Below are 27995 nucleotides of genomic sequence, written 5' to 3'. Positions count from 1 at the left end.
TCTATCCTAGCCAATTCACGCCTCATACCTTCAAAGTTAGCCTTCTTTAAGTTCTGGACCATGGTCTCTGAATTAACTGTTTCATTCTCCATCCTAATGCAGAATTCCACCATATTATGGTCACTCTTCCCCAAGGGGCCTCGCACAATGAGATTGCTAATTAATCCCCTCTCATTCCACAGCACCCAGTCTAAGATGGCCTCCCCCCTAGTTGGTTCCTTGACATATTGTTCTAGAAAACCATCCCTTATGCACTCCAGGAAATCCTCCTCTACCGTATTGCTTCCAGTTTGGCTAGCCCAATCTATGTGCATATTAATAAAGTCACCCATTATAACTGCTGCACCTTTATTGCATGCACCCCTAATTTCCTGTTTGATGCCCTCCCCAACATCACTACTACTGTTTGGAGGTCTGTACACAACTCCCACTAACGTTTTTTGCCCTTTGGTGTTCTGCAGCTCTACCCATACCGATTCCACATCATCCAAGCTAATGTCCTTCCTAACTATTGCATTAATCTCCTCTCGAATTAGAGACTGGAACTAGGCGGCAAAATCTAAGAATAAGGAGCCGCACATTTAAAACTGAGATGAGGAATTTCCTTTGAGTGTTTTAAATCTGTGGAATTCGCTGCCTCAGAGAGCTGTGGAAGCCGGGACATTGAGTAAATTTAAGACAGCGATAGACAGCTTCTTAACCGATAAGGGTTTATCGGAAGTGGGCCTGAGTCCATGATCGGATCAGCCATGATCTTATTAAATGGCGGAGCAGGCTCGAGGGGCCGTATGACCTACTCCTGCTCCTATTTCTTGTGTTCTTATGTGTGGCACCTTATTGAATGCTTTTTGAAAATGCAAATACATTACATCCACTGGTTTTCCCTCTTATTTACCCTGCTAGTTACAACCTCAAAATACTCTAACCGATTTGGCAAACACAACTTTCCTTTCATAAATCTGTGTTGACTCTGCTCAATCATATGATTTTTTTTTTTTTTTTAAGTGCCCTGTTACCATGTCCCTAATAGATTCTAACAATTTCCCTACTACAGATGTCAGACTAACTGGTCCATAGTTCCCTATTTTCTCTCTCCCTCCTTTTTGGAGTAGCAGGGTTATGTTTTCTACTTTTCAATCAAAAGGGACCGTTTTGGAATCTAGGACAATCTGGAAGATCAAAATCAATGCATCCACTATCTCTGTGGCTACCTCTTTTAAAACCCCAGGATGAGGCCATTAGGTCCAGGGGATTTGTCGACTTTTCGTCCCATTCATTTCTCCATACTATTTCTTTACTAATACTAGTTTCATTAAGTGCCTCATTCTTGCTAGACTGTTGGTTTCCCACTATTTCTGGTATGTTATTTGTGTCTTCTACCGTGAAGACATACATTTGTTTAATGTCTCTGCCATTTCCTTATTCCCCATTATAATTTCTCCTGTCTCTGCCTCTAATGGACCAACCCTTACTTTTGTTAATCTCTTCTGCTTTACATACCTATCGAAGCTTTTACAATCTATTTTTACGTCTCTTGCTAGTTTACTCTCTCATTCTATTTTCTCTTTATCAAGTTCTTGCTCATCCTTTTCTGAATTCTCTAATCCTCCCAATATCCAGGCTCACTATTTTTGGCAACATTCTAATACTATCTAACTTTTCTTGTGAGCTATGCTTGGAATACTAATCTCGTGGGGTTTTTAATCCTGAGGGAAATGTATATTTGTTACGAAATATGAATTGATTCTTTAAATGTTTGCCATTGCTGATCTGTCATACCTTTTAATGTAGTTTCCCAATCTACCTTAGCTAACTCACCCCTCATACCTACGTAGTTTGCTTTGTTCAGGTTAAGTTAAAATCTATTGCAGTTTTTTTTTTAAAGAGGTGGTAAAATAGAGAGAATAATGTCCATTGACTTAAGTATTTTCAGTTTTCTTCTGTGTATAAGTAAATTATGATATTCCCAAGCCAGTGTGTAGCTGTGGTTATGGCTCCTAATGTCTGATGAAAAAAATTTGCTGTTTGGTTAAACCAATAAAGCACTTTTAACCTTTATGTTTCTGGAAGTCTGCAGATGCACAAGTCCACAATAGCAATCTATGATTAACAGGCTGTGGTTTAAGTTATTGAGCTGATGGGGAGAGTTCATCGCGAGATGGGCAACACTTGCATAGTGTCTGCAGGGAGGTTAAATACAGCTTGTTTTTAATAAAATAGCTTCAGCTGTGATTTTGATCTGAAATCTCCTGAAACTAGTGTTTTACAGCTTACTGACAGTGACTTCACACAGATGTTGCTCTTCAGGAACCTCCTGTAGAACATGATGCAGCCTGAACTGACAAAAAACAGCAGACAATGCACGTATTGGAAGAAAGAGACATTAAAATTTAGCACATGTACAGTCATGAACATTCTGGACATTCATGCAGATGATTTTTATTTTGTATATGTAAAAATGAAAAGTATGTTTTGCAGTAATCATTTACACTAGTACTTGAATGTTGGTCTTTTTTCTTTTCATCACACGAGGATGTTTTGATTGCGCCCTTCCCCGACCCCCCCACCTCCCTCCAATATTTTCTATCATCGCCCTTTTAACCCCCAGCTTCCATGTTTAGAAAAAGTAAATTGGTAGCAAGTATGATGCAAACTAATTCATGTATCGGAAATGATATCCAACACCAATGACTTGCATTGATATAGTATATTAAGGCCTGGATGGCGGACATCACAGCCATCAATGGGGTGAAGGAATGAGAACAAGGCCAGATTCAAAGGAACGAAGAGTTTGGATAGGGGTGGGGTGGGGGAGGTGTTGTAAGACTCGAGGAGGTTGAGACCAGGAGGGGTGAGGCCATGATTTCAATACAAGCAGTGGAAGGGGTATGAGAGATGATGCAGAGTTCACATTGAACTGGGTGTCAGCAGCCTAGATGTGGAATCTGACACTCTATCTGGATAATGTCGCTAAGGGGCAGCATCTAGATGATGAGAGGAGGGGGCCATGGATAAATCCTTGAGGAACTCCAGCGATGAAGTGGTGGGGAGAGAATCTGTTGCTGGAAATGTTCTGGCTGCGAGTGAGTAGGAAGTTTTTATACAAAAAGCAGATTTAAAAATATATATATATTTTGAGGCTATCATCTCGCACAATTTTGCTTCCCATCAAGTACAGTTTAACTACATAGTGTGAAGCTAACTTCAAAAAAATTTCTGCCACCCTGTAGTGGACACTTTCTAAACTTTGTTTTTAACTTGTTTAACATTAGCAAGATATAGACAATCCTGTCAGTTGTTGGCTAACTTTAATTAGGATTTGAATGCCAATGAACAAAGTTAAATATTGACATGAATGTGGAGAACTGCGTTTATGATTCAGTAGTGTAGAGCTGGCAGTATAACTCAACGTTGCTTGGCTTATTATTGTTCTTAGCAGGAAGTGGCAAACTAGTATAAACTGGTAGTGTAACAGCACCATTAGTTGAGTGAATAGGTGACTGAAGTATAAATTGTGACTTTATAAACTAGGAATTTGGTTTCTGTGGGTACACTTTTTTTTCCACTTGGTTTTTTTGTTATTGGTGGAATAAACGAAAGTTGTGATTTTTGCTTGTGTTTGCTTTATCATTTTAGGCTTTGACGAAAGACCCTCAAGATTACCCAGATAAAAAAAGCTTGCCTCATGTCCATGTTGCTATGTGGATAAATTCCCAAGGTGGACGGAAAATGAAAGCTGGGGACACAATCTCCTACATCATTTGTCAAGTAAGAACTGGTTTTTAAAAAAAAAAAATGACTTTCAACTCAATCAAGGTTTCCGAATGGACAGGCTACCGACTGCTAATTGACTCACAGTTTGAGCCTTGAAAGTTTTATCACAGGCAGAAGTTCCAGTTTTGAGAAACTGATCTCTGGCTAAATTGATCTCCCTCTCCCAGTGGACGGATTTTGGAGGATTTATATATATGAAAATTCTTTTATTGATGCCTAGAAGCTGAAGTGGAGCCCAGAAAGCATTAGGGTATACTGCACTACATCAACCAATGTTTGGCCTTTAAAAAAAAATCTGATAAAGCTAATTAATTTGCTAAATTCAATGTGTCAAGTGATAGGAGTGTAGGACACACCTTGGTTGCAACAGAAGGACAACCTGCAGATAACCACACAACTGCACATCACATGAAAACAAAGTTAATCTTAAAGTGCAAATTAGTATGTATCCTTGATTCTTTTTCAAAGCAATAGGATTACGCAGTCCAAATGTTGTTTGCAAAAGGCATGTTTAAGGACTTCACACATTTATGTTTTAGCATAAGCTGTGGCTTTTAACAAATGGATTGTTCATTATATATTTATGAATATATCCTCTTAAACTACCTGGGCAAAGTATGCTTTTAAAAAAAAAAAAATGAAATTGCCATCTCTTAGGCCAGTAATATTGGTCTTGGTGATTAATGTTTCAGTGCAAAGATAACACCCTTGTGTTTCTGTAGGACGGCTCAAACCTGAGTGCCAGCCAGCGAGCCTATGCACCAGAGCAGCTGCAGAAACAGGAAACCCTGACCATTGACGCACAGTACTACCTCTCCCAGCAAGTGCATCCAGTCGTGGCTCGAATCTGCGAACCCATTGATGGAATAGACTCGGCACTGATTGCTACCTTGTTGGGTAAGGAAACGATCAGATTGTAGCTAATGGCATTGTTTTTCAATTATAAGGTGCCATGCCTTTGCTTGACTGGTTTTGTTTTATTTCGGTCAATATTTTATTTTCTTGTCAGAAGACTGCCAAGCTTTCCACAAATGGTTCACCTGGTTTAAAAAGTTGAGTAGCAGAGCCAAACACAATTGGGTGGTTTTGATCGAGTAAATAAGGAAAAACTGTTTACACTGGCGGGAGGGTCAGTAACCAGAGGACACAGGTTTAAGATAATCAAATGAACCAGAAGGGAGATGAGAATTTTTTTTACGCAGTGAGTTATGATGTGGCATGCACTGTCTGAAAGGATGGTGGATCAGACTCAGCAGTAACATTCAAAAGGTAATTGGATATTTACTTGATAATTTGCAGTGCTATAGGAAAAGAGCAGAGGTGGATAGCTCTTTCAAAGAGACGACACATACATGATGGATCGTATGGCCACCTCCTGTGCTGTAAGATTCTATGGTTTGGTTCCTGTCTCTGCTATAAACTAGCTAATGTCAGCAAAGGCAGTGTTAGGAGTACTGCAATTGCCCTCGCCCTCCCTGAGTTCGGGAGGGGACAAATGGCTAGGGTTTCCATGACTGAGCACTATCCAGAGCCCCCCGTTGGAAGTGCATTTGTATGGATGTTGGGTAAAGATGGGATTGGGTTTAACACTGGTGCCCCTCGGCTGTTGAAACATGCTGTCTAGGTGCACGTGTTACTAATGGCCACTTGAGTGACATTCTGTAGTCGGCATCCATGGGACACCAAAGGTCAGTGCCATCGGGGCAAGAAAGAAGATTGATCCAAAATTCCCTTGGCGGGAGAAGGTGTGAAATCAGTCATGGTTCATGGTCCTGAGAGTTACTCAATGGCTCCTGTGTGGGTGGGTGTGTGTGTATGTGTGTGTGTGTGTGTACTAGCCACCAAGGGGCGCCACTGTCGGAGGTCATTGTGCTGTATGCGCGGGCCAGATATATAAAGCAAGCCACCATGTAATAGGGTCACTTTGGGCCCGAATAAAGTTGAGCCAGGTTTGCACCTGAATGAGTTTACAGTTACATACGTAACATTTGACGACGAGGTAACTCAAGAACCTTCGCATGCAAAACGAACACCATTGGAATTCTGGAGAGATTCGTGGAGGGAGAGGACTGGTTGGATTTTATCAATCGCCTGGACCAGTACTTCGTGGCCAACAAAATGGAGGCAGCTACTGGCGCAGAGCGGTTTTCCTCACTGTTTGCAGTCCAAAAATCTATGGCCTCAAAGAATCTCCTCTCGCCTGCACGTCCAATGGACAAGGACTATGAGGAATTGTGTGCTCTGGTACGCGACCATCTCAAACCAAAAGAAGGCATCATCTCACGCTATCGATTCTACACACGTTCGTTCTGAGGGCCAGGATGTGTAGGAATTCGTTGCCAATCTAATAAGTCATGCTGGGCCATCTAAGTTTGAAGACGCGTTGGGAGACATGCTGCGAGATTTCTTCGTAATAGGAATCAACCACGAGGTGATTCTCTGGAAGTTATTAGCTGCGGAGACGCTGTATTTGAGCAAGGCCATTGCGATTGCCCACGCATGCATGATGACGGATGATAATTTAAGGCCGATATCATCGAAGAGTCGGAGCTCCACGGTAAGTACTGCAAACAAGATTGTGTCGTCGTATGGCAGAGCTGCTTATGGCACTGACTACTTGACTACGTATGCGAAACCTGTAGCTGCTCAAAGTCCGTCAACGGGTACGAATCAGATTTCGCCCTGTTGGCGTTGTGGGGGCAATCATCGGCATCATCAGTGCCATTTTAAACAATACATCTGTAAAGGCAATTCAAAAGTGGGGCATCTTCAGCGAATGTGTCCACAACTGAGCAAGCGTGCTGCGACTCACCACGTGGATGATGACTACCAGTCCAGCGCAGACTGGATATGCAACCCAAGATACCCGAGGAAGAGGTGTATGAACTGTATTCGTTCCTGACAAAGAGCCAACCGATATTGGTTTATGTGAAACTAAATGGCGTGCTGGTATCGATGGAATTGGACACTGGTGCGAGTCAGTCGATAATGAGCCAAAGAACATTCGACAAACTGTGGGACACTAAGGCTGTGAAGCCTAAGCTGAGTCATCGAAACATAGAAAATAGGTGCAGGAGTAGGCCATTCGGCCCTTCGAGCCTGCACCACTATTCAATATGATCATGCAACTTCAGTACCCCATTCTTATTTTCTCTCCATACCCCTTGATCCCTTTAGCCATAAAGGCCACATCTAACTCCCTTTTGAATATATCTAACTAACTGGCCTCCACAGGTTCACAATTCTTTGAGTGAAGAAGTTTCTTCTCATTTCGGTCCTAAATGGCTTACCCCTTATCCTTCGACTGTGACCGCTGCTTCTGGACTTCCCCAACATCGGGAACATTCTTCTTGCATCTAACCTGTCCAATCCTGTCAGAATGTTATATGTTTCTATGAGATCCCCTCTCATTCTTCTAAATTCCAGTGTATATGAGCCTAGTCGATCCAGTCTTTCTTAATATGTCAGTCCTGCCATCCCGGGAATCAGTCTGGTGAACCTTCGCTGCACTCCTTCAATAGCAAGAATGTCCTTCCTCAGATTAGGAGACCAAAACTGTACACAATATTCAAGGTGTGGCCTCACCAAGGCCCTGTACAACTGCAGTAAGACCCCCCTGCTCCTATACTCAAATCCTCTCGCTATGAAGGCCAACATACCATTTGCCGCCGCCTTCCGTCTGCTGTACCTGCGTGCCAACTTTCAATGACTGATGTACCATGACACCCAGGTCTCGTTGCACCTTCCCTTTTCCGAATCTATCACCATTCAGATAATCTGCCTTCCTGTTTTTGCCCCCAAAGTGGATAACCTCGCATTTATCTACATTATACTGCATCTGCCATGCATTTGCCCACTCACCTAACCTGCCCAAGTCACCCTGCAGCCTCTTGGCATCCTCCTCACAGCTCACACTGCCACCCAGCTTAGTGTCATCTGCAAACTTGGAGATATTACACTCAATTCCTTTGTCTAAATCATTAATGTATATTGTAAATAGCTGGGGTCCCAGCACTGAATCTTACGGTACCCCACTAGTCACTGTCTGCCATTCTGAAAAGGACCTGTTTATTCCAGTCAATGCCAAGTTGTGTATTTACACCAAAGAACTCATATCGGTGATTGGCAGTGCAGTAGTCAAGGTATGATGGTGTGGTTCATGATCTCCTGTTATGGATCGTTCCAGGAAATGGTCCAACGCTGTTCGGCAGGAATTGGCTCGAAAAAATCAAATGGAATTTGAACGATATCAAAGCATTGTTATCGGTGGATGACACTTCGTGTGCTCAAGTGCTGAGCAAGTTTACTTCGCTGTTTGAACCGGGCATCGGCAATTTCACAGGAGCCAAGGTGCAGATTCACCTGGACTCGGATGCAAGACCCGTCCATCACAAAGCTCGGACTGTTCCGTACATGATGAGGGAGAAGGTCGAAATTGAGCTGGACAGACTCCAACATGAAGGGGTCATATCATTGGTCGAATTTAACGAATGGGCCAGCCCCATTGTTCCCGTGTTGAAAAGTGATGGCACTGTCAGGATTTGTGGAGACTACAAGGTTACGATCAACTGATTTTCAAAACAGGATCAGTACCCGTTACCGAAGGCTGAGGACCTGTTTGCAACGCTAACCGGTGGGAAGTCGTTCACTAAACTGGATCTGACGTCAGCCTATATGACACAGGGGCTCATCGACACGTCGAAGAAACTTGCGTGCATCAACACTCAAAGGACTGTTTATCTACAACAGATGTCCTTTTGGAATTCGCTCGGCTACAGCCATATTTCAGAGGAACATGGAGAGTCTACTGAAGTCCGGCCCGAGAATCGTCGTGTTTCAAGATGACATTCTAGTCACCGGTCGTGACACTGCCGAACACAACCTTGAAGAGGTTGTACATCGTCTGGACAAAGTGGGATTCAGGCTGAAACGTTCGAAGTGCATCTTCATGGCACCGGAAGTCAAATTTCTGGAGAGGAAAATTGCTGCTGATGGCATCAGGCTTACGGACTCGAAAACCAAGGCCATCAAAAATGCACCCAGGCCTCAGAGTGTGACTGAGCTGCGTTCATTCCTTGGTCTAATCAGCTACTTTGGTCATTTCTTACCTAGATTGAGCACTTTATTAGAGCCACTGAACACGCTGCTCAGAAAAGGCGACAACTGGGTTTGGGGTGTGTCTCAAGGTAGAGCTTTCAAGAAAGCTACAAATTGGCTTTGTTCGAGCAAGTTGCTGGTACATTATGATCCGTGTAAGCACCTAGTATTGACCTGTAATGCTTCATCATATGGGTTGGCTGCATCTCCAACAAGCTAATGAGTAAACTGTTGCGTATGCTTCGAAAAGTTTGTCAAAGATGGAAAGAGCCGACAGCATGGTAGAAAAAGAAGCTTTAGCTTGCGTGTATGGGGTTAAAAAGATGCATCAGTTATTTGTTTGGTCTTCGTTTTGAACTCAAAACGGATCACAAGCCACTCATTTAATTGTTTTCGGAAAACAAAGGTATCAAGACCAATGCATCGTCCCGCATCCAAAGGTGGGCGCTGACATTGATTATGTCAGTCGCCATAGACCTAGCACTGTGCCGATGCACTGAGCCGTAGGCCTTTGCCCACACCAGAGGTAGAGACACCACAACCTGCAGATCTACTGTTAGTTATGGATGGTTTTGAGAGTGAAGGAACTGCTCAACAAGTTAGGACCTGAACCAGACAGGACCCAATTTTATCGGTTGTAAAACGTGTCCTTAGAGGTGATTGGTCTGCTAAACCTATGGAAATGTGTGATGAGACCAAACCTTACAACCGTTGCAAAGACAAACTATCCATTCAGTCAGATTGTTTACTGTGGGGTAATCGTGTTGTTATGCCTAAAAAGGCAGAGAGAAATTTGTATGTGATCTACACAGTACTCATCCCGGTATTGTCATGACGAAAACTATCGCCAGGTCTCGTGTATGGTGGCCCGGAATTGACTCTGATCTGGAATCATGTGTGCATCAGTGCAATACTTGCATGCAGCTAAGGAATCTCCGCTGAGTCTGTGGTCGTGGCCGAGGATCCACATCAACTTTGCGGGTCCTTTCCTGGGCAAAATGTTTTTTGTTGTGGTGGATGCATATTCCAAGTGGATAGACTGTATAATCATGTCATCCAGTATATCCATAGCTACCATTGAGAGCCTTCGTGTCATGTTTGCTACACATGGTCTGCCTGACATCGTTGTGAGCGACAACGGATCTTGCTATATAAGTCTGGAGTTTCAAGGTTCATGAAACTCAATGATATTAAACATGTGAGGTCAGCACCATTCAAACCTGCTTCTAAAGGTCAAGCAGGGCGTGCTGTCCAAACAATCAAGCAGAGTATGAAACGTGTAACTCAGGGTTCACCGCAGACTCGCTTGTCATGCATATTGCTTCGTTACAGGACAAGACCCCACAAGCTTACCGGGGTCTCCCCTGCTGAACTATTGATGGAGAGGTCTCAAGACCAAGCGCGCTCTCGTCCATCCTGACTTGGACAATCGTGTTGAGAACAGACATCCAAATCAGTGGTATCATGATCGTGCTGCTGTGTCACGCGACATCTCTGTTAACGATCCTGTGTATGTGCTAAATTACGGTCAAGGTACTGTCACTGCCAAGGAGGGTAACAGAGTGTTTATTGTCAAGCTCAACAATGGGCAAACATGCAGGAAACATATTGATCAGATAAAGCTGCGACACACGGATGAACTAGAACAAGTTGAAGAAGATACGATCAGTGACCTATATGCATTCATCAGAGGACTCCGCCGTCATTAATGAATCTGGACTTTCAATCTCTGACATGGTCATTGCCACTCCCATCAGATCGGCTACCCAGCCCCCAGTCATAACTGACTCAGAACACTCGCCCAGAACTGGAGTTGAACTGAGACGATCAATTCGTGAGCGGAAAGCCCCGGACCGTCTTAACTTGTAAAAAGAATGATACTACGATCTTGAAGGGGGATGTTATCATGTATGTATGTATGCTTGGGGTTACTAGCCACCAGGGGCGCCACTGTCTGAGGTCATTGGGCTGTACGCACATGTGTGCGGGCCAGGTATGTAAAGCAAGCCACCATGTAATGTGGGCACTTTGGGCCCAAATAAAGTTGGGCCAGGTTTGCACCTGAGTGAGTTTACAGTATTCAGTCTATCGAGTTATTACATACATAACACTAGGGATGGGATCAAACCAGCAAACCATATCCATAGCAATTGCTGTTTAGTTTCAGATCAGCTCTTGATCATTTCCTGACAGCTGGTTTGTGAACAGCAACAACCTGGTAATGAGTTGTTGCTGTTAGCTATTTTTTTTGTGATGGTTTAATTTGTAAGTTGAGCTTTGTTCGTTCCCAATTATCTCTCTTGCTGCTTTATTTATCCTTTTCAGTGCTACTGTTCCTCTTCAGTACCTGTTGCTTGTACAGATCTGTGGGAATAAAATCTAAAAATGCAGATTGGATAATGATATTAGGGGCTAAAATTCCGGCCTTGCCAGGTCCATATGGAATACGTATGGACCCAGCGAGGCCCCGCAAAAGCTGGTTTTCGGCACGCAATGCGCATGCGCTGAAAACCGGCTTTTCAGATCTGTCAAGTTTTGGCTTGACTGATCAAACGCCAGGACATTCACACGGGCGAGATTGGACCATTTTACCAACTCTTGCCCTGCGAATGTCCTGAAAACTCTTGCGCCTGGTAAAAGCAGGCGCAGAGCCTACTTTTACCAGCGTAAGAGTTTTAAAACATAAAAATAACATTTAAATGCACATTTTTACATTTAAAAACCCTGTCCACTAAGGTAAGTTTATTTTAAACCCAATTAAAACACAAAAAAAAATCCCAAAAATATTTTTTTCTAAAGCATTTAATTAATTTCAATTAATTTTAAATGTGAGGTTTTTTTTATTTTTTATGTTGTGTTTAATGTGTTTTGGTTTTTTTTTTTCTCATTGATAGCAAGAACTCTGAGATATGGAACTCCCATCGCTATCGATGAGAATACTGGACAGTGATTGGTTGTCCAGTCAAACGTGACTCCACCTTCTACGTGTGAACCTGGAGGACGGGGGCACGTTTTGAAGCGAGGTTTCCCACCGGAATCTCCGGGACCACCACGTCCTTTCGTAAAAAAATCTTGGTGGGAGGCATTCGTCTGAAGGAAGCCTCCGACCCGAATTTCAGGCCAATATTACTGTGGTTTCCAGGAGTAATCTAACCCAAAGGCTTTGTTAATACTGAGAAACTGCAAGGAGAGTTTTTTTTAATAATCTGATCCTCCATGTTTAACCATTAATTTCTTCTCTCTTCTCCCCCCCCCCCCCCCCGCCCCACCGAAAGTAAAAGTGATTTTAAATTAGGCAAACGTTTGAGAGTGAAGTACAAATCTGTACTTTGATAGTGTTATCTATTAAAGAGGATGTTTCTTGTCCAAATCGTTGAAAGAAAAAACTTGTATGCGTAGAAGAATTTCAAGGCCCAGTGAAAGTATTCCAGGTCAGCTGCAAAGTCTAAAAACAGAATAAATCAAATGTGACCTGGCACAAACTAACCTTGATTAAATTTACTACATTCTGGAGAGTTCTTGTACAAAAACTTCCAAAATAAAATTCCAAGCTAAATTTCTTGAAATCTGCCGAGTGATAGGTTTCTTCTTCAGAACTCAATGTTCATAAATTTAGCATCTCATATTTGGATATTTCTGTCCCTTGAGACTGGAAATTCTGTTCCCTAGCCACCAATTTCCTCATCACTGTCTGAGCCTGAACCAGACTGTTCGCAACCTCGCCATCTTGTTTGACCCTGAACTCCGCTTTCAACCCCATATCCGCTCCAGCACAAAGCATCATCTACTTCCACCTCTGCAATATTGCCCATCACTGCCCCTGCCTCAGCTCATCTGTTGAAATCCTCATCCATGCCTTTTATTACCTCCAAACTCAACTATTCCAATGCTCTCCTGGCCGGCCTCCCAACCTTCCACGAGCTCATCCAAAACTCTGCTGCCCATATCTTAAAATTGACCAAGTCCCGTCCACCCATCACCCATGTGCTCGCTGGACCTACATTAGCACCCGGTCTGGCACTGCCTCAATCTTAAACTTCTCATCCTTATGTTCAAATCCCTCTATGGCTTTGCCCTTCCCTATCTAAATAATCTCTTCCAACTCTACAACCTCCCGAGATCTTTGCCTCTTGCGTATCCCTGACTTTTGCAATTCTGGCATCTTGCGCATCCTTGACTTTTGTCACTTCACCGTTGCAGGCCGTGCCTTTGGCTGCCTTGGCCCTCAGCTCAGGAATTTCCTTCCTAAACCTCCGCATCTCTCTCCTCCTTAAAACCTATCTCTTTGACCAAGCTTTTGGTCACCAGTCCAAATATCTCCTTGTAAGAAATGGGAGCAGGAGTCGGCCATACGACCCCTCGAGCCTGGTCTGCCATTCAATAAGATCATGGCTGCACTTCTACATCAACTCCATTTTCCTACTCTATCCTCATATCCATTGCTTTCCTTTGTGTCCAAAAATCTGTTGATCTCAGTCTTGAATACACTCATCGACTGACCATCCATAACTCTGGGGTAGAGAATTTCAAAAATTCGCAGCCCTCAGAGTGAAGCAATGTCTCCTCATCTCAGTCCTAAATGGCCAACCCCTTATCCTGAGACTATGACCCCTAGTTCTAGACTCTCCAGCCAGGAGAAACAGCCTCTCAACATCGACCCTGTAAATCCCTCCCAGAATGATATGTTTCAGTGAGATTACCTCTTATTAACTCTTAACTCCAGAGAATTATAGACCCATTCTAGTCAATCTCTCCTCAGGATAGCCCTCTTATCACAGGACATCTAGTGAACCTTTGTTGTACCTCCCTAAGGTAAGTGCATCACTCCTTGGGTGTGGAGACTAAAACTGTACACAGTACTCCAGGTCTGGTGTCCCCAAAATCCCATACAATTGCAGCAAGACTTCCTTACCTCCTTGCAATAAAGGCTAACATACCCATTTGTCTTCCAAATTGCTTGCTGTACCTGCATGCCAACTTTGTGATTCATGTACAAGAACACATAAATCTCTCTGAATACCAACATCTCAACTTCAAAAAAATATATATTTGCTTTTCCATTCTTCCTATCAAAGTTGATAATTTCATACTTCCCCAAATTGTGCTTCATCTGCCTTTTTGCCCAATCACTTAACCGGCCTAGATCCTTTTGCAGCCTCTTTGCGACCTCCTCACAACTTACGTATCTTTGTATTGTCAGCAAGCTTGGATATATTACATTCGGTCACCTCACCTAAGTCATTGATATAAAAAGAAATAAAGACTTGTATTTATATAGCGACTTTCTCGATCACCGAATGCCTCAAAGCGCTTTACAGCCAATTTTGAGAACATAAGAACATAAGAATTAGGAACAGCAGTAGGCCATCTAGCCCCTCGAGCCTGCTCCGCCATTCAACAAGTGGACTCAGCTCCACTTACCCGCCCGCTCCCCGTAACCCTTAATTCCCTTATTGGTTAAAAATCTATCTATCCGTGACTTGAATACATTCAATGAGCTAGCCTCAACTGCTTCCTTGGGCAGAGAATTCCACAGATTCACAACCCTCTGGGAGAAGAAATTCCTTCTCAACTCGGTTTTAAATTGGCTCCCCCGTATTTTGAGGCTGTGCCCCCTAGTTCTAGTCTCCCTGACCAGTGGAAACAACCTCTCTGCCTCTATCTTGTCTATCCCTTTCATTATTTTAAATGTTTCTATAAGATCACCCCTCATCCTTCTGAACTCCAACGAGTAAGGACTCAGTCTACTCAATCTATCATAAGGTAACCCCCTCATCTCCGGAATCAGCCCAGTGAATCGTCTCTGTACCCCCTCCAAAGCTAGTATATCCTTCCTTAAGTAAGGTGACCAAAACTGCACGCAGTACTCCAGGTGCGGCCTCACCAATACCCTATACAGTTGCAGCAGGACCTCCCTGCTTTTGTACTCCATCCCTCTCGCAATGAAGGCCAACATTCCATTCGCCTTCCTGATTACCTGCTGCAGCTGCAAACTAACTTTTTGGGATTCATGCACAAGGACCCCCAGGTCCCTCTGCACCGCAGCATGTTGTAATTTCTCCCCATTCAAATAATATTCCCTTTACTGTTTTTTTTTTTCCCCCAAGGTGGATGACCTCACACTTTCCGACATTGTATTCTATCTGCCAAACCTTAGCCCATTCGCTTAACCTTTCTAAATCTCTTTGCAGCCTCTCTGTGTCCTCTACACAACCCGTTTTCCCACTAATCTTTGTGTCATCTGCAAATTTTGTTACACTACACTCTGTCCCCTCTTCCAGGTCATCTATGTATATTGTAAACAGTTGTGGTCCCAGCACCGATCCCTGTGGCACACCACTAACCACCGATTTCCAACCCGAAAAGGACCCATTTATCCCGACTCTCTGCTTTCTGTTAGCCAGCCAATTCTCTATCCATGCTAATACATTTCCTCTGACTCCGCGAACCTTTATCTTCTGCAGTAACCTTTTGTATGGCACCTTATCGAATGCCTTTTGGAAATCTAAATACACCCACATCCATCGGTACAGCTCTATCCACCATGCTCGTTATATTCTCAAAGAATTCCAGTAAATTAGTTAAACATGATTTCCCCTTCATGAATCCATGTTGCATCTGCTTGATTGCACTATTCCTATCTCGATGTCCTGCTATTTCTTCCTTAATGATAGCTTCAAGCATTTTCCCCACTACAGATGTTAAACTAACCGGCCTATAGTTACCTGCCTTTTGTCTGCCCCCTTTTTTAAACAGAGGTGTTACATTAGCTGCTTTCCAATCCGCTGGTACCTCCCCAGAGTCCAGAGAATTTTGGTAGATTATAACGAATGCATCTGCTATAACTTCCGCCATCTCTTTTAATACCCTGGGATGCATTTCATCAGGACCAGGGGACTTGTCTACCTTGAGTCCCATTAGCCTGTCCAGCACTATCCCCCTAGTGATAGTGATTGTCTCAAGGTCCTCCCTTCCCACATTCCTGTGACCAGCAATTTTTGGCATGGTTTTTGTGTCTTCCACTGTGAAGACTGAAGCAAAATAATTATTTAAGGTCTCAGCCATTTCCACATTTCCCATTATTAAATCCCCCTGCTCATCTTCTAAGGGACCAACATTTACTTTAGTCACACTTTTCCGTTTTATATATTTGTAAAAGCTTTACTATCCGTTTTTATGTTTTGCGCAAGTTTACCCTCGTAATCTATCTTTCCTTTCTTTATTGCTTTCTTAGTCATTCTTTGCTGTTGTTTAAAATTTTCCCAATCTTCTAGTTTCCCACTAACCTTGGCCACCTTATACGCATTGGTTTTTAATTTGATACTCTCCTTTATTTCCTTGGTTATCCACGGCTGGTTATCCCTTCTCTTACCGCCCTCTTTCACTGAAATATATTTTTGTTGAGCACTATGAAAGAGCTCCTTAAATGTCCTCCACTGTTCCTCAATTGTGCCACCGTTTAGTCTGTGTTTCCAGTCTACTTTTGCCAACTCTGCCCTCATCCCACTGTAGTCCCCTTTGTTTAAGCATAGTATGCTCGTTTGAGACACTACTTCCTCACCCTCAATCTGTATTACAAATTCAACCATACTGTGATCACTCATTCAGAGAGGATCTTTGACTAGGAGATCGTTTATTATTCCTGTCTCATTACACAGGACCAGATCTAAGATAGCTTGCTCCCTTGTAGGTTTTGTAACATACTGTTCTCAGAAACAATCCCGTATGCATTCTATGAATTCCTCCTCCAGGCTACCCCGTGCGATTTGATTTGACGAATCGATATGTAAGTTAAAATCCCCCATGATTACTGCCGTTCCTTTTTCACATGCCTCCATTATTCCCTTGATTATTGCCCGCCCCACCATGAAGTTATTATTTGGGGGCCTTTCAACTATGCCCACCAGTGACTTTTTCCCCTTACTATCTGTAATCTCCACCCATAATGATTCAACATTTTGTTCATTAGAGCCAATATCGTCTCTCACAACTGCCCCGATATCATCCTTTATTAACAGAGCTACCCCACCTCCTTTCCCTTCTTGTCTATCTTTCCGAATCGTCAGATACCCCTGTATGTTTAATTCCCAGTCTTGGCCACCCTGCAACCACGTTTCTGTAATGGCCATCAAATCATACCCATTTGTAATGATTAAGTCATCAAAGCAGCTCTTTTCTGGTCAGGATTATCAGTGAACCTTCAGAAAGACTCTGTTATTGTTTGCATAAAACTCCTTTTCAGGTTTATAATGGACTCAACTACTTCACTTACAAGCACTTTTGGAGTGTAGTCACTGTTGCAATGTGAGAAACGCGACAGCCAATTTGCGCACAAGCAAGCTCCCACAAACAGCAACGAGATAATGACCAGACAAACTGTTTTTATTATGTTGATCGAGGGATAAATATTGGCCAGGACACCAGGGATAACTACCCTGCTGCTCTACGAAATAATGCCATGGGATCTTTTACGTCCACTTGAGAGAGCAGACGGGGTCTCGGTTTAACGTCTCATCTGAAAGATGGCACCTCCAACAATGCAGCGCTCCCTCAGCACTGCACTGGAGTGTTAGCCTAGATTTTTGTGCTCAAGTCCCTGGACTTGAGCCACAATCTTCAGACTCAGACGAGATTGCTACCCACTGAGCCACAGCCAGCATAGATTGTAAATAGCAGCTCCAGGGACATCTGCAGCAGTGGCTTCTGTAACTGAGGCCCTAAGGACCCTGATTCATACAGGGATACTCATTGCTGCCAGAGCGGCCTAGGTTGCCAGATTGGTGGTCTGTCTCTCTGTTTTGGACAGGGTTGGAAAATGGTTGTTGACAAGTTCTTACTGACTTAATTGGTACCATTAGGTTTGCTTTCCTACTGATCAGAGACCATGCAAAGCTAGCAATAGTGTCATGGTGGTAAGCTGCACAGATGATAGTGCTGTCTCTCCAGCGTAACTAGTCCCTGCCCCCATCTGCCTGATTATCACCGCACAATCGGATTGAGCACAGTGGGAAACCTAGACTGATATTTCCATTGAATGTATTTATTAAGGGAGTAGTTGAACACCAGGCAGTGACCTCCTTGAGCAAGCCTACATTTCCTAAACTGTGAGAAGTTTGTTCAGTTTATGATACTCAGCTGAACCCCCAAAATGGGTTTATTTTCGTCGATCTATCCACTTTGCAAAATACATACATTGTGGAGTTGATTCTGGCAGCTTTGCTGAGGTTTATTTGGCTAGCAAGTCAGTCATAAAGCTCCATATAGTTGGTGTATGATGTCCACACTAAAGGAATAATCAATTGGGCTTCATTACTCCAAGTTTATTGTACAATAATCTGTAGCTGATTAGCAGAGTGTAATGGGTACCAGCAGTAGGCTTGGAACCTTCTCCCCCACCCCACACTTGTCAAAATGTTTCAGCTGTAAAGGCAATTACTTCCACAAGTGCAATTTTTGGACAGATTTATTTTCCAAGAAAGACTTACTGGATTTTGGCTGCGTACATTTTGTTTAACAACTGCTTTGAAACTGATCTGCAGTAATGCACTTGCATTATCTTTTGCTGTCGTGATCTTTGGGTGATATGTGTTAATATTTGCAGTGTCAAAGAAATATGATAAAGCAACTTTTGCTTATATTTATAAAAAAAAGGGTTTAATTTAGGAAGGTAGAAATCTGGTTCCTAACAGATTGCGGCCTACCCTTAGGAATGATTGACCGCTTCAGATGAAAGCAGTAACACTTGCCTTCTTTTGACCTTAAACAGTAGTGTCTTCAAAAGAAATGAAATATCAGTCTTTCCGCCCCCACCACCCCCAATAAACATTGGGCATGAATTTGCAGTTGGTGGCTTCCAGTGGTCAGATGCCTTCAAAATGCAATAAAACAATGCACGTACCTGATGGTCCTGGATCCACGAAGACTCACGTTCCTGGGCCTCGACATGTAGGCCTGCGTGGAGGCCCATGTATCCCAGGGGCGCATGCGGTTCGCAAGTGGCGCCGCCCAACCAATCAGAGAGGGGATTCCCATTATGCTTATGGAGATTCCATTTACGCACCGAATCCCCATAATCTTAAAAGGGATCACCCAAAAAATACATTTTTATTGCACTGCAATAAAATAAATCATTGCATGTTTAAAATTAATTAAAATACAGTTTAATTAAACATTTAAAACAAATTCAATTTTTTGAAAAATAAATTAAAACATTTTTTAACAGGCCAAAAAGAATACAAACTTATATTACAGGTTTTTGAATGTTAAAATGATTTAAAAAAATGTATTTTAATGTTTAATTTCACCTGTACGCTGGTAAAAGATTGCCTTATGCCTGCTTTTACCAGGTGCAAGAGGTTCATGGGCATTCGCTGGGCAAGAGTGGATAAATAGCCCAACTCTCTGCCAGCGGGTGTCCATTTCCTGGGGATACGCTGGATTTGTCAAACTGAAATGTGACGGATCGCAAGTTCTGTGTTTTTGCGCATGCTTAAACCTGGAACTTGCGGGGCTCTTACGCCCACATACGCACCACGGCCCCGGAAATAGGCCAATATTTTTGAGTATCCTTTTGTGTATAACATTTTAGTTTTGCAATGCTCAACCAGGGTATACTTTGAGAGCTGTTGTTGAAATACAATATGGAAAAATATTTATAATACTGTAATGAGACATGAAGCAGCTTAAATTTGCCTTGTCGGGATTCAAAAAGATAGATTATGAAAGTAAATTAGCACAAAATATAAAAACAGATAGTAAGTGTTTCTACAGGTACATAAAAAGGAAAAGAGTGGCTAAAGTAAATATTGGTGTAGGCATCGGCTCCACTTTCATTGGTCCCCGAGAGGATGAGACTGGGGAATTAATAATGGAGAACAGGGAAATGGCAGAGGCGTTGAACAAATATTTTGGATCAGTCTTCATGATAGAAGACACTTTAAAAACATCCCAATAGTAGATAATCAAGGGGCAATAGGGAGGGAGGAACTTAATACAGTCACTATCACTACATGAAGTAGTACTCGATAACATAATGGGACTAAAAGCAGACAAGAGCCCTGGACCTGATGGTTTACATACTAGGGTCTTAAAAGAAGTGGATGCATTGGTTGTAATCTGGGGCGGTCCCAACGAAATGGAAAACCGCAAATGTAACACCCCTATTTAAAAAAGGAGGCAGATAGAAATCAGGAAACTATAGACCAGTTAGCCTAACATCTGTCATTGGGAAAATGCTGGAGTCCATTATTAAGGAAGCAGTAAGCAGGATATTTGGAAAAGCATAATTCAATCAAGCAGAGTCAGCATGGTTTTATGAAAGGGAAATCATGTTTGACAAATTTGCTGGAGTTCTTTGAGAATGTAACAAGCAGGGTGGATAAGGGGGAACCAGTGGATGTGGTGTATTTGGATTTCCAGAGACATTCGATAAGGTGCCACATAAAAGGTTACTGCACAAGATAAAAGTTCACGGGTTTGGGGGTAATGTATTAGTATGGATAGAGGATTGACTAACTAACAGAAAACAGAGAGTCGGGATAAATGGGTCATTTTCCGGTTGGCAAACAGTGACTAGTGGGGTGCTGCAGGGATCAGTGCTGGGTCCTCAACAATCTATATTAATGACTTGGATGAAGGGACAGAGTGTAATGTAGCCAAGTTTGTTGTTGATCTAAAGATGGGTAGGAAAGCAAATTGTGAGGAGGACACAAAAAATATGCACAGGGATATACAGGTTAAGTGAGTGGGCAAAAATTTGGCAGATGGAGTATAATGTGGGAAAATGTGAGGTTATCCTCTTCGGCAGAAAAAATAGAAAAGCAAATTATAATTTAAATGGAGAAAAATTGCCTTTATTGCAAGGGGGATGGAGTATTAAAGCAGAGGAGTCCTGCTACAACTGTACAGGGTTTTGGTGAGGCCACTTAGGGTATTGCATACAGTTTTGGTCTCCGTATTTAAGGAAGGATATACTTGCATTGGAGGCTGTTCAGAGAAGGTTCACTAGGTTGATTCCGGAGATGAGGGTTTTGACTTATGAAGACGGGTTGAGTAGGTTGGGCCTATACTCATTGGAGTTCAGAAGAATGAGAGGTGATCTTATTGAAACATACAAGATAATGAGGGGCTCGACAAGGTGGATGCAGAGAGAATATTTCCACTCATAGGGAAAACTAAAACTAGGGGATATAGTCTCAGAATAAGGGCTGCCCATTTAAAACTGAGATGAGGAGGAATTTCTTTGAGGGTTGTAAATCTAAAGAATTCTCTGCCCCAAAGAGTTGTGGAGGCTGGGTCATTGAATATATTTAAGGCAGAGATAGGCAGATTTTTGAGCGATAAAGGAATAAAGGTTATGGAGAGCGGGCAGGGAAGTGGAGCTGAGTCCATGATCAGATCAGCCATGATCTTATTAAATGGCAGAGCAGGCTCGAGGGGCCTATTCTTATTTCTTATGTTCTTAAATAATGAAGTGGTAAGCTGATTGATTTGCTTCAACATTTAACAGATTAAGGGTATGCACCTTTAATCTGTTTAAAAAATAAACAGTGTTCATTTCGAAAGTAATTCTATGTATTTAAATTAGTTTTCCATTTCTGTGCAGCTAATGTTTTGGCTTTCAGTTTAATACTTGTCTCTAGGTGGCAGCATCTGAAGTCAACATCTTTTAGTCTGGGCCCGAGCAGCCCGGCTAAGTTGCAAATAAGACCTATCGTAATATTCTCCGCACAGTTGTGGTGAAATTACTTATCCAGTGCAAAGGAATCCTTTATTGAAGTGTAATTTTCTGGATAGCAATTTTACACTTGAATGCGTTATACACATAAGCAAAGCATTTAGGGGAAAGAAACTATTTGTGTGTTGTTGTTGGCAAAGATTCATCATTGCAAGTCACTGCAAATCGCAGTGAAGATTTAAAGGAAAAACGTATATTTAAGACATGTACTTTGAATAAATCCACAGGGTGTTAATTAAATAGAGAACTATTGTACTGGGTCCCCTTTGTTCCGTATACTGATAATTGAGACAGTCTTGAAATTATTGGATGTTTGATGACAACTCGCTTGACATTTATTTCTGTCAGCTATTCAAAGAAAGTTTGAGATTTAGCACTGCAAACACAGCACCCCATGTTGAATGATTTGTTTCCCAAATAAAGCCCCTGAGCTTGACTTGTGGGTAGATTTTTTTTAAAATTTATTCCTGGGATGTGGGTGTCGCTGGCAAGGCCATCATTTATTGTACATCCCTAATTGCCCTTGAGAAGGTGATGCTGAGACACCTTGAACCGCTGCAATCCATGTGGTGAAGGTACTCCCACAGTGCTGTTAGGGAGGGAGTTCTAGGAGTTTGACCCAGCGACGATGAAGGAACGGCGATATACTTCCAAGTCAGGATGGTGTGTGACTTGGAGGGGAACTTGGAGGTGGTGGTGTTCCCATGCTCCTGGTGCCCTTGTCATTCTAGGTGGTAGAGGTCATAAGTTTGGGAGGTGCTGCTGAAGAAGCCGTGGTGAGTTGCTGCATTGCATCTTGTAGGTGGTAAACATTGCAGCCACGGCAGGGAGTGAATGTTTAAGGTGGTGGATGGGGTGCTAATGCTGCTTTGTTCTGGATATTTTCGAGTTTCTTCAGTGATGTTGGAGCTGCACATCCAGGCAAGTAGAGAGTATTCCATCACACTCCTGACTTCTGCCTTGTAGATGGTGGAAAGGTTTTGGGGAGTCAGGAGGTGAGACACTCGCTGCAGATTACCCAGCCTCTGACCTGCTCTTTTAGCCACAGTATTTATGTGGCTGGTCCAGTTAAATTTCTTGTCAGTGGTGACCCCCAGGATATTGATAGTGGGGGATTCAGCGATGGTAATGTCATTGAATATCAAGGGGCGGTGATAAGATTCTCACTTGTTGGAGATCTCGTCATTGAATATATTTAAGGTGGGGATAGACAGATTTTTGAGCAATTAGGGAGTCGTCATCATAGGCGGTCCCTCAAAACGAGGATGACTTGCTTCCATGCTGAAAAGGGATAAGTTCACAGGTATTTCAATGAAGGACCTAATATTCCGGATCCCAAACTGCATCTTGAAGGGTGGAAGATGCCTGTGCGTGGATTTTTTTAACGTGTGGTGGCCGTTGCACCCAAGCCACCACACGGGCTTGACAGAACTTGGTCTTGGTCCAGTGGCAAGGATTAATCAAGACGACTGGAGACCAGCTCTGCTGCACGGACCTTGTGTGCGCACGTCACAGTGTGGACTGGCTTGAGCCGGGCCCTCGCCTGTGCCGCCCCCCCGGGCCCTCGCCTGTGCCGCCCCCCCGGGCCCTCGCCTGTGCCGTCCCCCGGGCCCTCGCCTGTGCCGCCCCCCCGGGCCCTCGCCTGTGCCGCCGCCCCCCCGGGCCCTCGCCTGTGCCGCCCCCCCCCCCCGGGCCCTCGCCTGTGCCGCCCCCCCCGGGCCCTCGCCTGTGCTGCCCCCCCCCCCCCCCCCCCCCGGACCCTCGCCTGTGCCGCCCCCCCCCCCCCCGGGCCCTCGCCTGTGCCGCCCCCCCCCCGGGCCCTCGCCTGTGCCGCCCCCCCCGGGCCCTCGCCTGTGCTGCCCCCCCCCCCCCCCGGGCCCTCGCCTGTGCTGCCCCCCCCCCCCCCCCCCCCCCGGGCCCTCGCCTGTGCCGCCGCCCCCCCGGGCCCTCGCCTGTGCCGCCCCCCCCCCGGGCCCTCGCCTGTGCCGCCCCCCCCGGGCCCTCGCCTGTGCCGTCCCCCGGGCCCTCGCCTGTGCCGCCCCCCGGGCCCTCGCCTGTGCCGCCCCCCCCCCCCGGGCCCTCGCCTGTGCCGCCCCCCCCGGGCCCTCGCCTGTGCTGCCCCCCCCCCCCCCCGGGCCCTCGCCTGTGCTGCCCCCCCCCCCCCCCCCCCCCCCCCGGGCCCTCGCCTGTGCCGCCGCCCCCCCGGGCCCTCGCCTGTGCCGCCCCCCCCCCCCGGGCCCTCGCCTGTGCCGCCCCCCCCGGGCCCTCGCCTGTGCTGCCCCCCCCCCCCCCCCCCCGGACCCTCGCCTGTGCCGCCCCCCCCCCCCCGGGCCCTCGCCTGTGCCGCCCCCCCCCCCCGGGCCCTCGCCTGTGCCGCCCCCCCGGGCCCTCGCCTGTGCCCACCCCCCCCCCACCCCCCCCCCCGGGACCTCGCCTGTGCCGCCGCCCCCCGGGCCCTCGCCTGTGCCCCCCCCCCCGGGCCCTCGCCTGTGCCCCCCCCCCCCCCCCCGGGCCCTCGCCTGTGCCGCGCCCCCCCCCCCCGCCCCCCCCGGGCCCTCGCCTGTGCCGCCCCCCCCCCCCGGGCCCTCGCCTGTGCCGCCCCCCCCCCCCCCCCCCCCGGGCCCTCGCCTGTGCCGCCCCTCGCTTGTGCCGCCCCCCCCCCCCCCCCCCCGGGCCCTCGCCTGTGCCGCCCCCCTGGGCCCTCGCCTGTGCCGCCCCCCCCCCCCGGGCCCTCGCCTGTGCCGCCCCCCCCGGGCCCTCGCCTGTGCCGCCCCCCCGGACCCTCGCCTGTGCCGGGCCCTCGCCTGTGCCGCCCCCCCCCCGGGCCCTCGCCTATGCCGCCCCCCCCTCGCCTGTGCCGCCCCCCCCCCCCCGGGCCCTCGCCTGTGCCTCACCCCCCCCCCCCCCGGGCCCTCGCCTGTGCCCCCCCCCCCCCGGGCCCTCGCCTATGCCGCCCCCCCCTCGCCTGTGCCGCACCCCCCCCCCCGGGCCCTCGCCTGTGCCGCCCCCCCCCCCCGGGCCCTCGCCTGTGCCGCCCCCCCCCCGGGCCCTCGCCTGTGCCGCCCCCCCCCCCCGGGCCCTCGCCTGTGCCGCCCCCCCCCCGGGCCCTCGCCTGTGCCGCCCCCCCCCCCCGGGCCCTCGCCTGTGCCGCCCCCCCCCCCGGGCCCTCGCCTGTGCCGCCCCCCCCCCCCCCTCGCCTGTGCCGCCCCCCCCCCCGGGCCCTCGCCTGTGCCGCCGCCCCCGGGCCCTCGCCTGTGCCGCACCCCCCCCCCCCCCCCCGGGCCCTCGCCTGTGCCGCCCCCCCCCCCCCCCCCGGGCCCTCGCCTGTGCCGCCCCCCCCGGGCCCTCGCCTGTGCCGCCCCCCCCGGGCCCTCGCCCGTGCTGCCCCCCCGGGCCCTCGCCTGTGCCGCCCCCCCCCTCGCCTGTGCCCCCCCCCCCCCGGGCCCTCGCCTGTGCCGCCCCCCCCCCCCCCGGGCCCTCGCCTGTGCCGCGCCCCCCCCCCCCCCCCCCCCCCGGGCCCTCGCCTGTGCCGCACCCCCCCCCCCGGGCCCTCGCCTGTGCCGCCCCCCCCGGGCCCTCGCCTGTGCCGCCCCCCCCCCGGGCCCTCGCCTGTGCCGCCCCCCCCGGGCCCTCGCCTGTGCCGCCGCCCCCCCCCCCCCCCCGGGCCCTCGCCTGTGCCGCCCCCCCCCCCCCCCCCCCCCCCCCCCCCGGGCCCTCGCCTGTGCCGCCTCCCTGGGCCCTCGCCCCTCTCGGGCCCCGATCACATCCCTCTACGAACTCTTGTCGCTCCTTCACCCCGACCTCGCCACTCCTGCTGTACCTGCCTGCACTGCAGTCAGCCGTCGCCCTCCTGCAGCAGCAAGCGTTGCTCCCTACAGTGGTATGCCACCGCACGCTGCTCCCTCTAGCGGCCCCGGTCTGCTGATGGTCTTACAGGCCGAGACCACGCTGATTTCCAGGCCAGGCCGCCGCACGCTACTCCCTACATATAGATAATGGAGTGAAGGGTTATGGGGAGCGGGCAGGGAAGTGGGACTGAGGCCAAGATCAGATCAGCCATGATCTTATTGAATCGCGGAGCAGGTTCGAGAGGCCAATTGGCCTACTCCTGCTCCTATTTCTTAGTTCTTTTGTCATTGCCCGGCACTTGTGTGGAATGAATGTTACTTGCCACTTATCAGCCCAAGCCTGAACATGGCATTGTAAAGGCACAGTACAACTGGTGATGGTAAAGGCAGACGGTGTTGAGCTGTGAAGTGGTTTGTATGTTCACTGGTATTCTTTGCCAAGCCTGCAATTAACATTTTGCAATGGTGGTCTTTGAAATGTTTGCAAAAGAAAGCAAAATATTGTGTCATTTGGTTACTGCATGGTGACCATTTTGATTTTGGTGCCTGGTGGCTTTTAATTTTTTTTTAATTGTTTAGTTCAAAGTACCAAACCAATTGCCATTTCTTATAATAATTTTAATCTTTTTTTAAAAACTGGGAATTGGGCAATTTAGTACGGCTTGCACAAGGCTCTTTCACCCTGGTTTTGTAATGGAATGTATATCTTTGGTTGCTGAAAGATTCCTATGTGAATTGAGTTTCGGGCAAGCTCAAAGTAATCATAATTCCATACCACCAACCCCCAAAAAATGGCTCCTTAAATTGGGAATCACAATTGAACTTCAAGGATGGCTGTGTAGAAAATATAAATGTTACACTTCCGGAATAGAGGATGCCATCCTGAGGGTAGTCAATGTACAGGAAACTTTACTCTGCATCTAACTCCTGCTGCCCCTTATCAATGCTTAATGCTGATACTAACTAGGTGCAGGAACAAGAGAATGTTTCTTTCTCTCGCTCTTGTCTTTTACCTTAATGAAAAACTAAAGTTTTCATGCCTTTTTATTAATAAAAATACTTTTGTACAAATAGTGGATGCTGATGGGAAAGGGCTGTTTTGAGAGCCCAATAATCCGAGTGAATTTTGAGTTCATGTGTGCAGTTCAAAACTGAGGCTGAAACTCCTGTCGTGTTAATTCAGCTCCCATAATTATCTTTGTGTAATTCAAGCCCTGGTACAGTCTTCCAATACCTGTAATTCAATGTCATTTTTTGTGCTAACGAAAATTGCATTATTCCATAATTTGAATTAAACATAAATAACACAGCGAATGGGAATTAATGCTAAGCATTTGAATTATCGGATAATTTTGAATTAACCGAGCAGATTGTAATGTAGTGTAACTAATACGGGCTGCTTTAACAAAATTTTGAAGTAAGAAATAAACAACAAATTCTTTGTCGTTGTGTTTTTTAAACTGGAATACTGAAGGTGGTGATTGTGCTTTAACTTTCTTTGGTTGTTTAAAGATTAAATGAGAATTAAATGACTGTCGGTATGTAGCTCGTGTTTTCTAATGTCGGGAGAAAATGTGTGTTAAAGTTAATAATAATGAAAAATAATCACACTTATTGGGCCCAAATTTCCCCAGGAGTTGCTATGTTTTTTTTGGAGCAACTTGATTTTTCTGGAGTATCTTTTTAGTTGCCATTCTGGCCATTTAATTTGCACCAGTGTAAGTGAGTTAGTTAGGTTTTTTTTTAAGTTTTGTTTTTTTTTCAAAAAGGGGTGTTCCCAGCCACTTAGGCCTGTTTTGGCCATTTAAACAAGTTTAGCCAGCTAAAAGTTACTCCAAACTAACTTCGGCCAACGTAAGTGGGCACTCTTGTACGTTCAGAAAAACTTTGCGTGACTTAAGAAATCAGCGCAGGCAGCCAGAGATGTGGTGGGGCAGAGAGAGGAGGGGACCTTGCAAAGCACTAAACACCTTCACAATAACATTAAAGAAGCATAAATACATTTAAAGCACCAAGCACTAAACAAAGCAGTACATTTGCACCAAGCACTAAAAGTAATAAGCAATTAATGAACAAGTAAAAAACAGAAGGAACCCTGCACCTAAAGCACCAAGACCAAAGTAATAAGCAATCAATTAATCAATAAATAACAAATTAAAAATAGAAGTCCTACCTTGGGTAAAGCAGCGGGCCGCCGATGAGGGAGCTTTTCGGCCAGGGCTAGGGACGGCGTATTTCGGGCTCCTCCCACACTGTGCACTCGCAGATTCGGCCTGCCAGGAGCTACTGCACATGCGTGCGCACTCTAGTACACATGTGCAGAGGTCCTGGCACTGTTTTCAATGCCGGAACCTGGCTCCGCCCCCAATCCACTGGGCCACGTTACGCCACCACTGAGGAGAGGTTGGGGAGCGGCCAGAATCGGGAGGAAGATTTTCGGCGCGCTTGGAGGCGGACAAAAGCGTCGCACCTCGGGTGAGGGCGCCAGAAAAAGGGGTTGGGGAAATTTGAGCCCATTCAGTGCAATGTTACCAATTTAC

General features: G+C 46.4%; 1 protein-coding gene across 1 annotated transcript in view; it reads left to right on the top strand.

The window, feature by feature from the left end:
* pola1 (polymerase (DNA directed), alpha 1) overlaps positions 1–27995 on the top strand; it is a 355602-nt gene that overhangs the window by 168341 nt on the left and 159266 nt on the right. Inside the window, exons 31-32 of the mRNA XM_070893369.1 lie at positions 3637–3768; positions 4497–4671. Coding sequence (XP_070749470.1) covers positions 3637–3768; positions 4497–4671 — 307 coding nt within the window. The remainder of the gene's footprint in view (positions 1–3636; positions 3769–4496; positions 4672–27995) is intronic.

Source organism: Pristiophorus japonicus, chromosome 11 (assembly GCF_044704955.1).
Source record: "Pristiophorus japonicus isolate sPriJap1 chromosome 11, sPriJap1.hap1, whole genome shotgun sequence".
NCBI classification, from domain to species: domain Eukaryota; kingdom Metazoa; phylum Chordata; class Chondrichthyes; family Pristiophoridae; genus Pristiophorus; species Pristiophorus japonicus.
The sequence above is the reverse complement of the archived record's forward strand: the minus strand, read 5'-3'. Positions and strand labels throughout refer to the sequence as shown.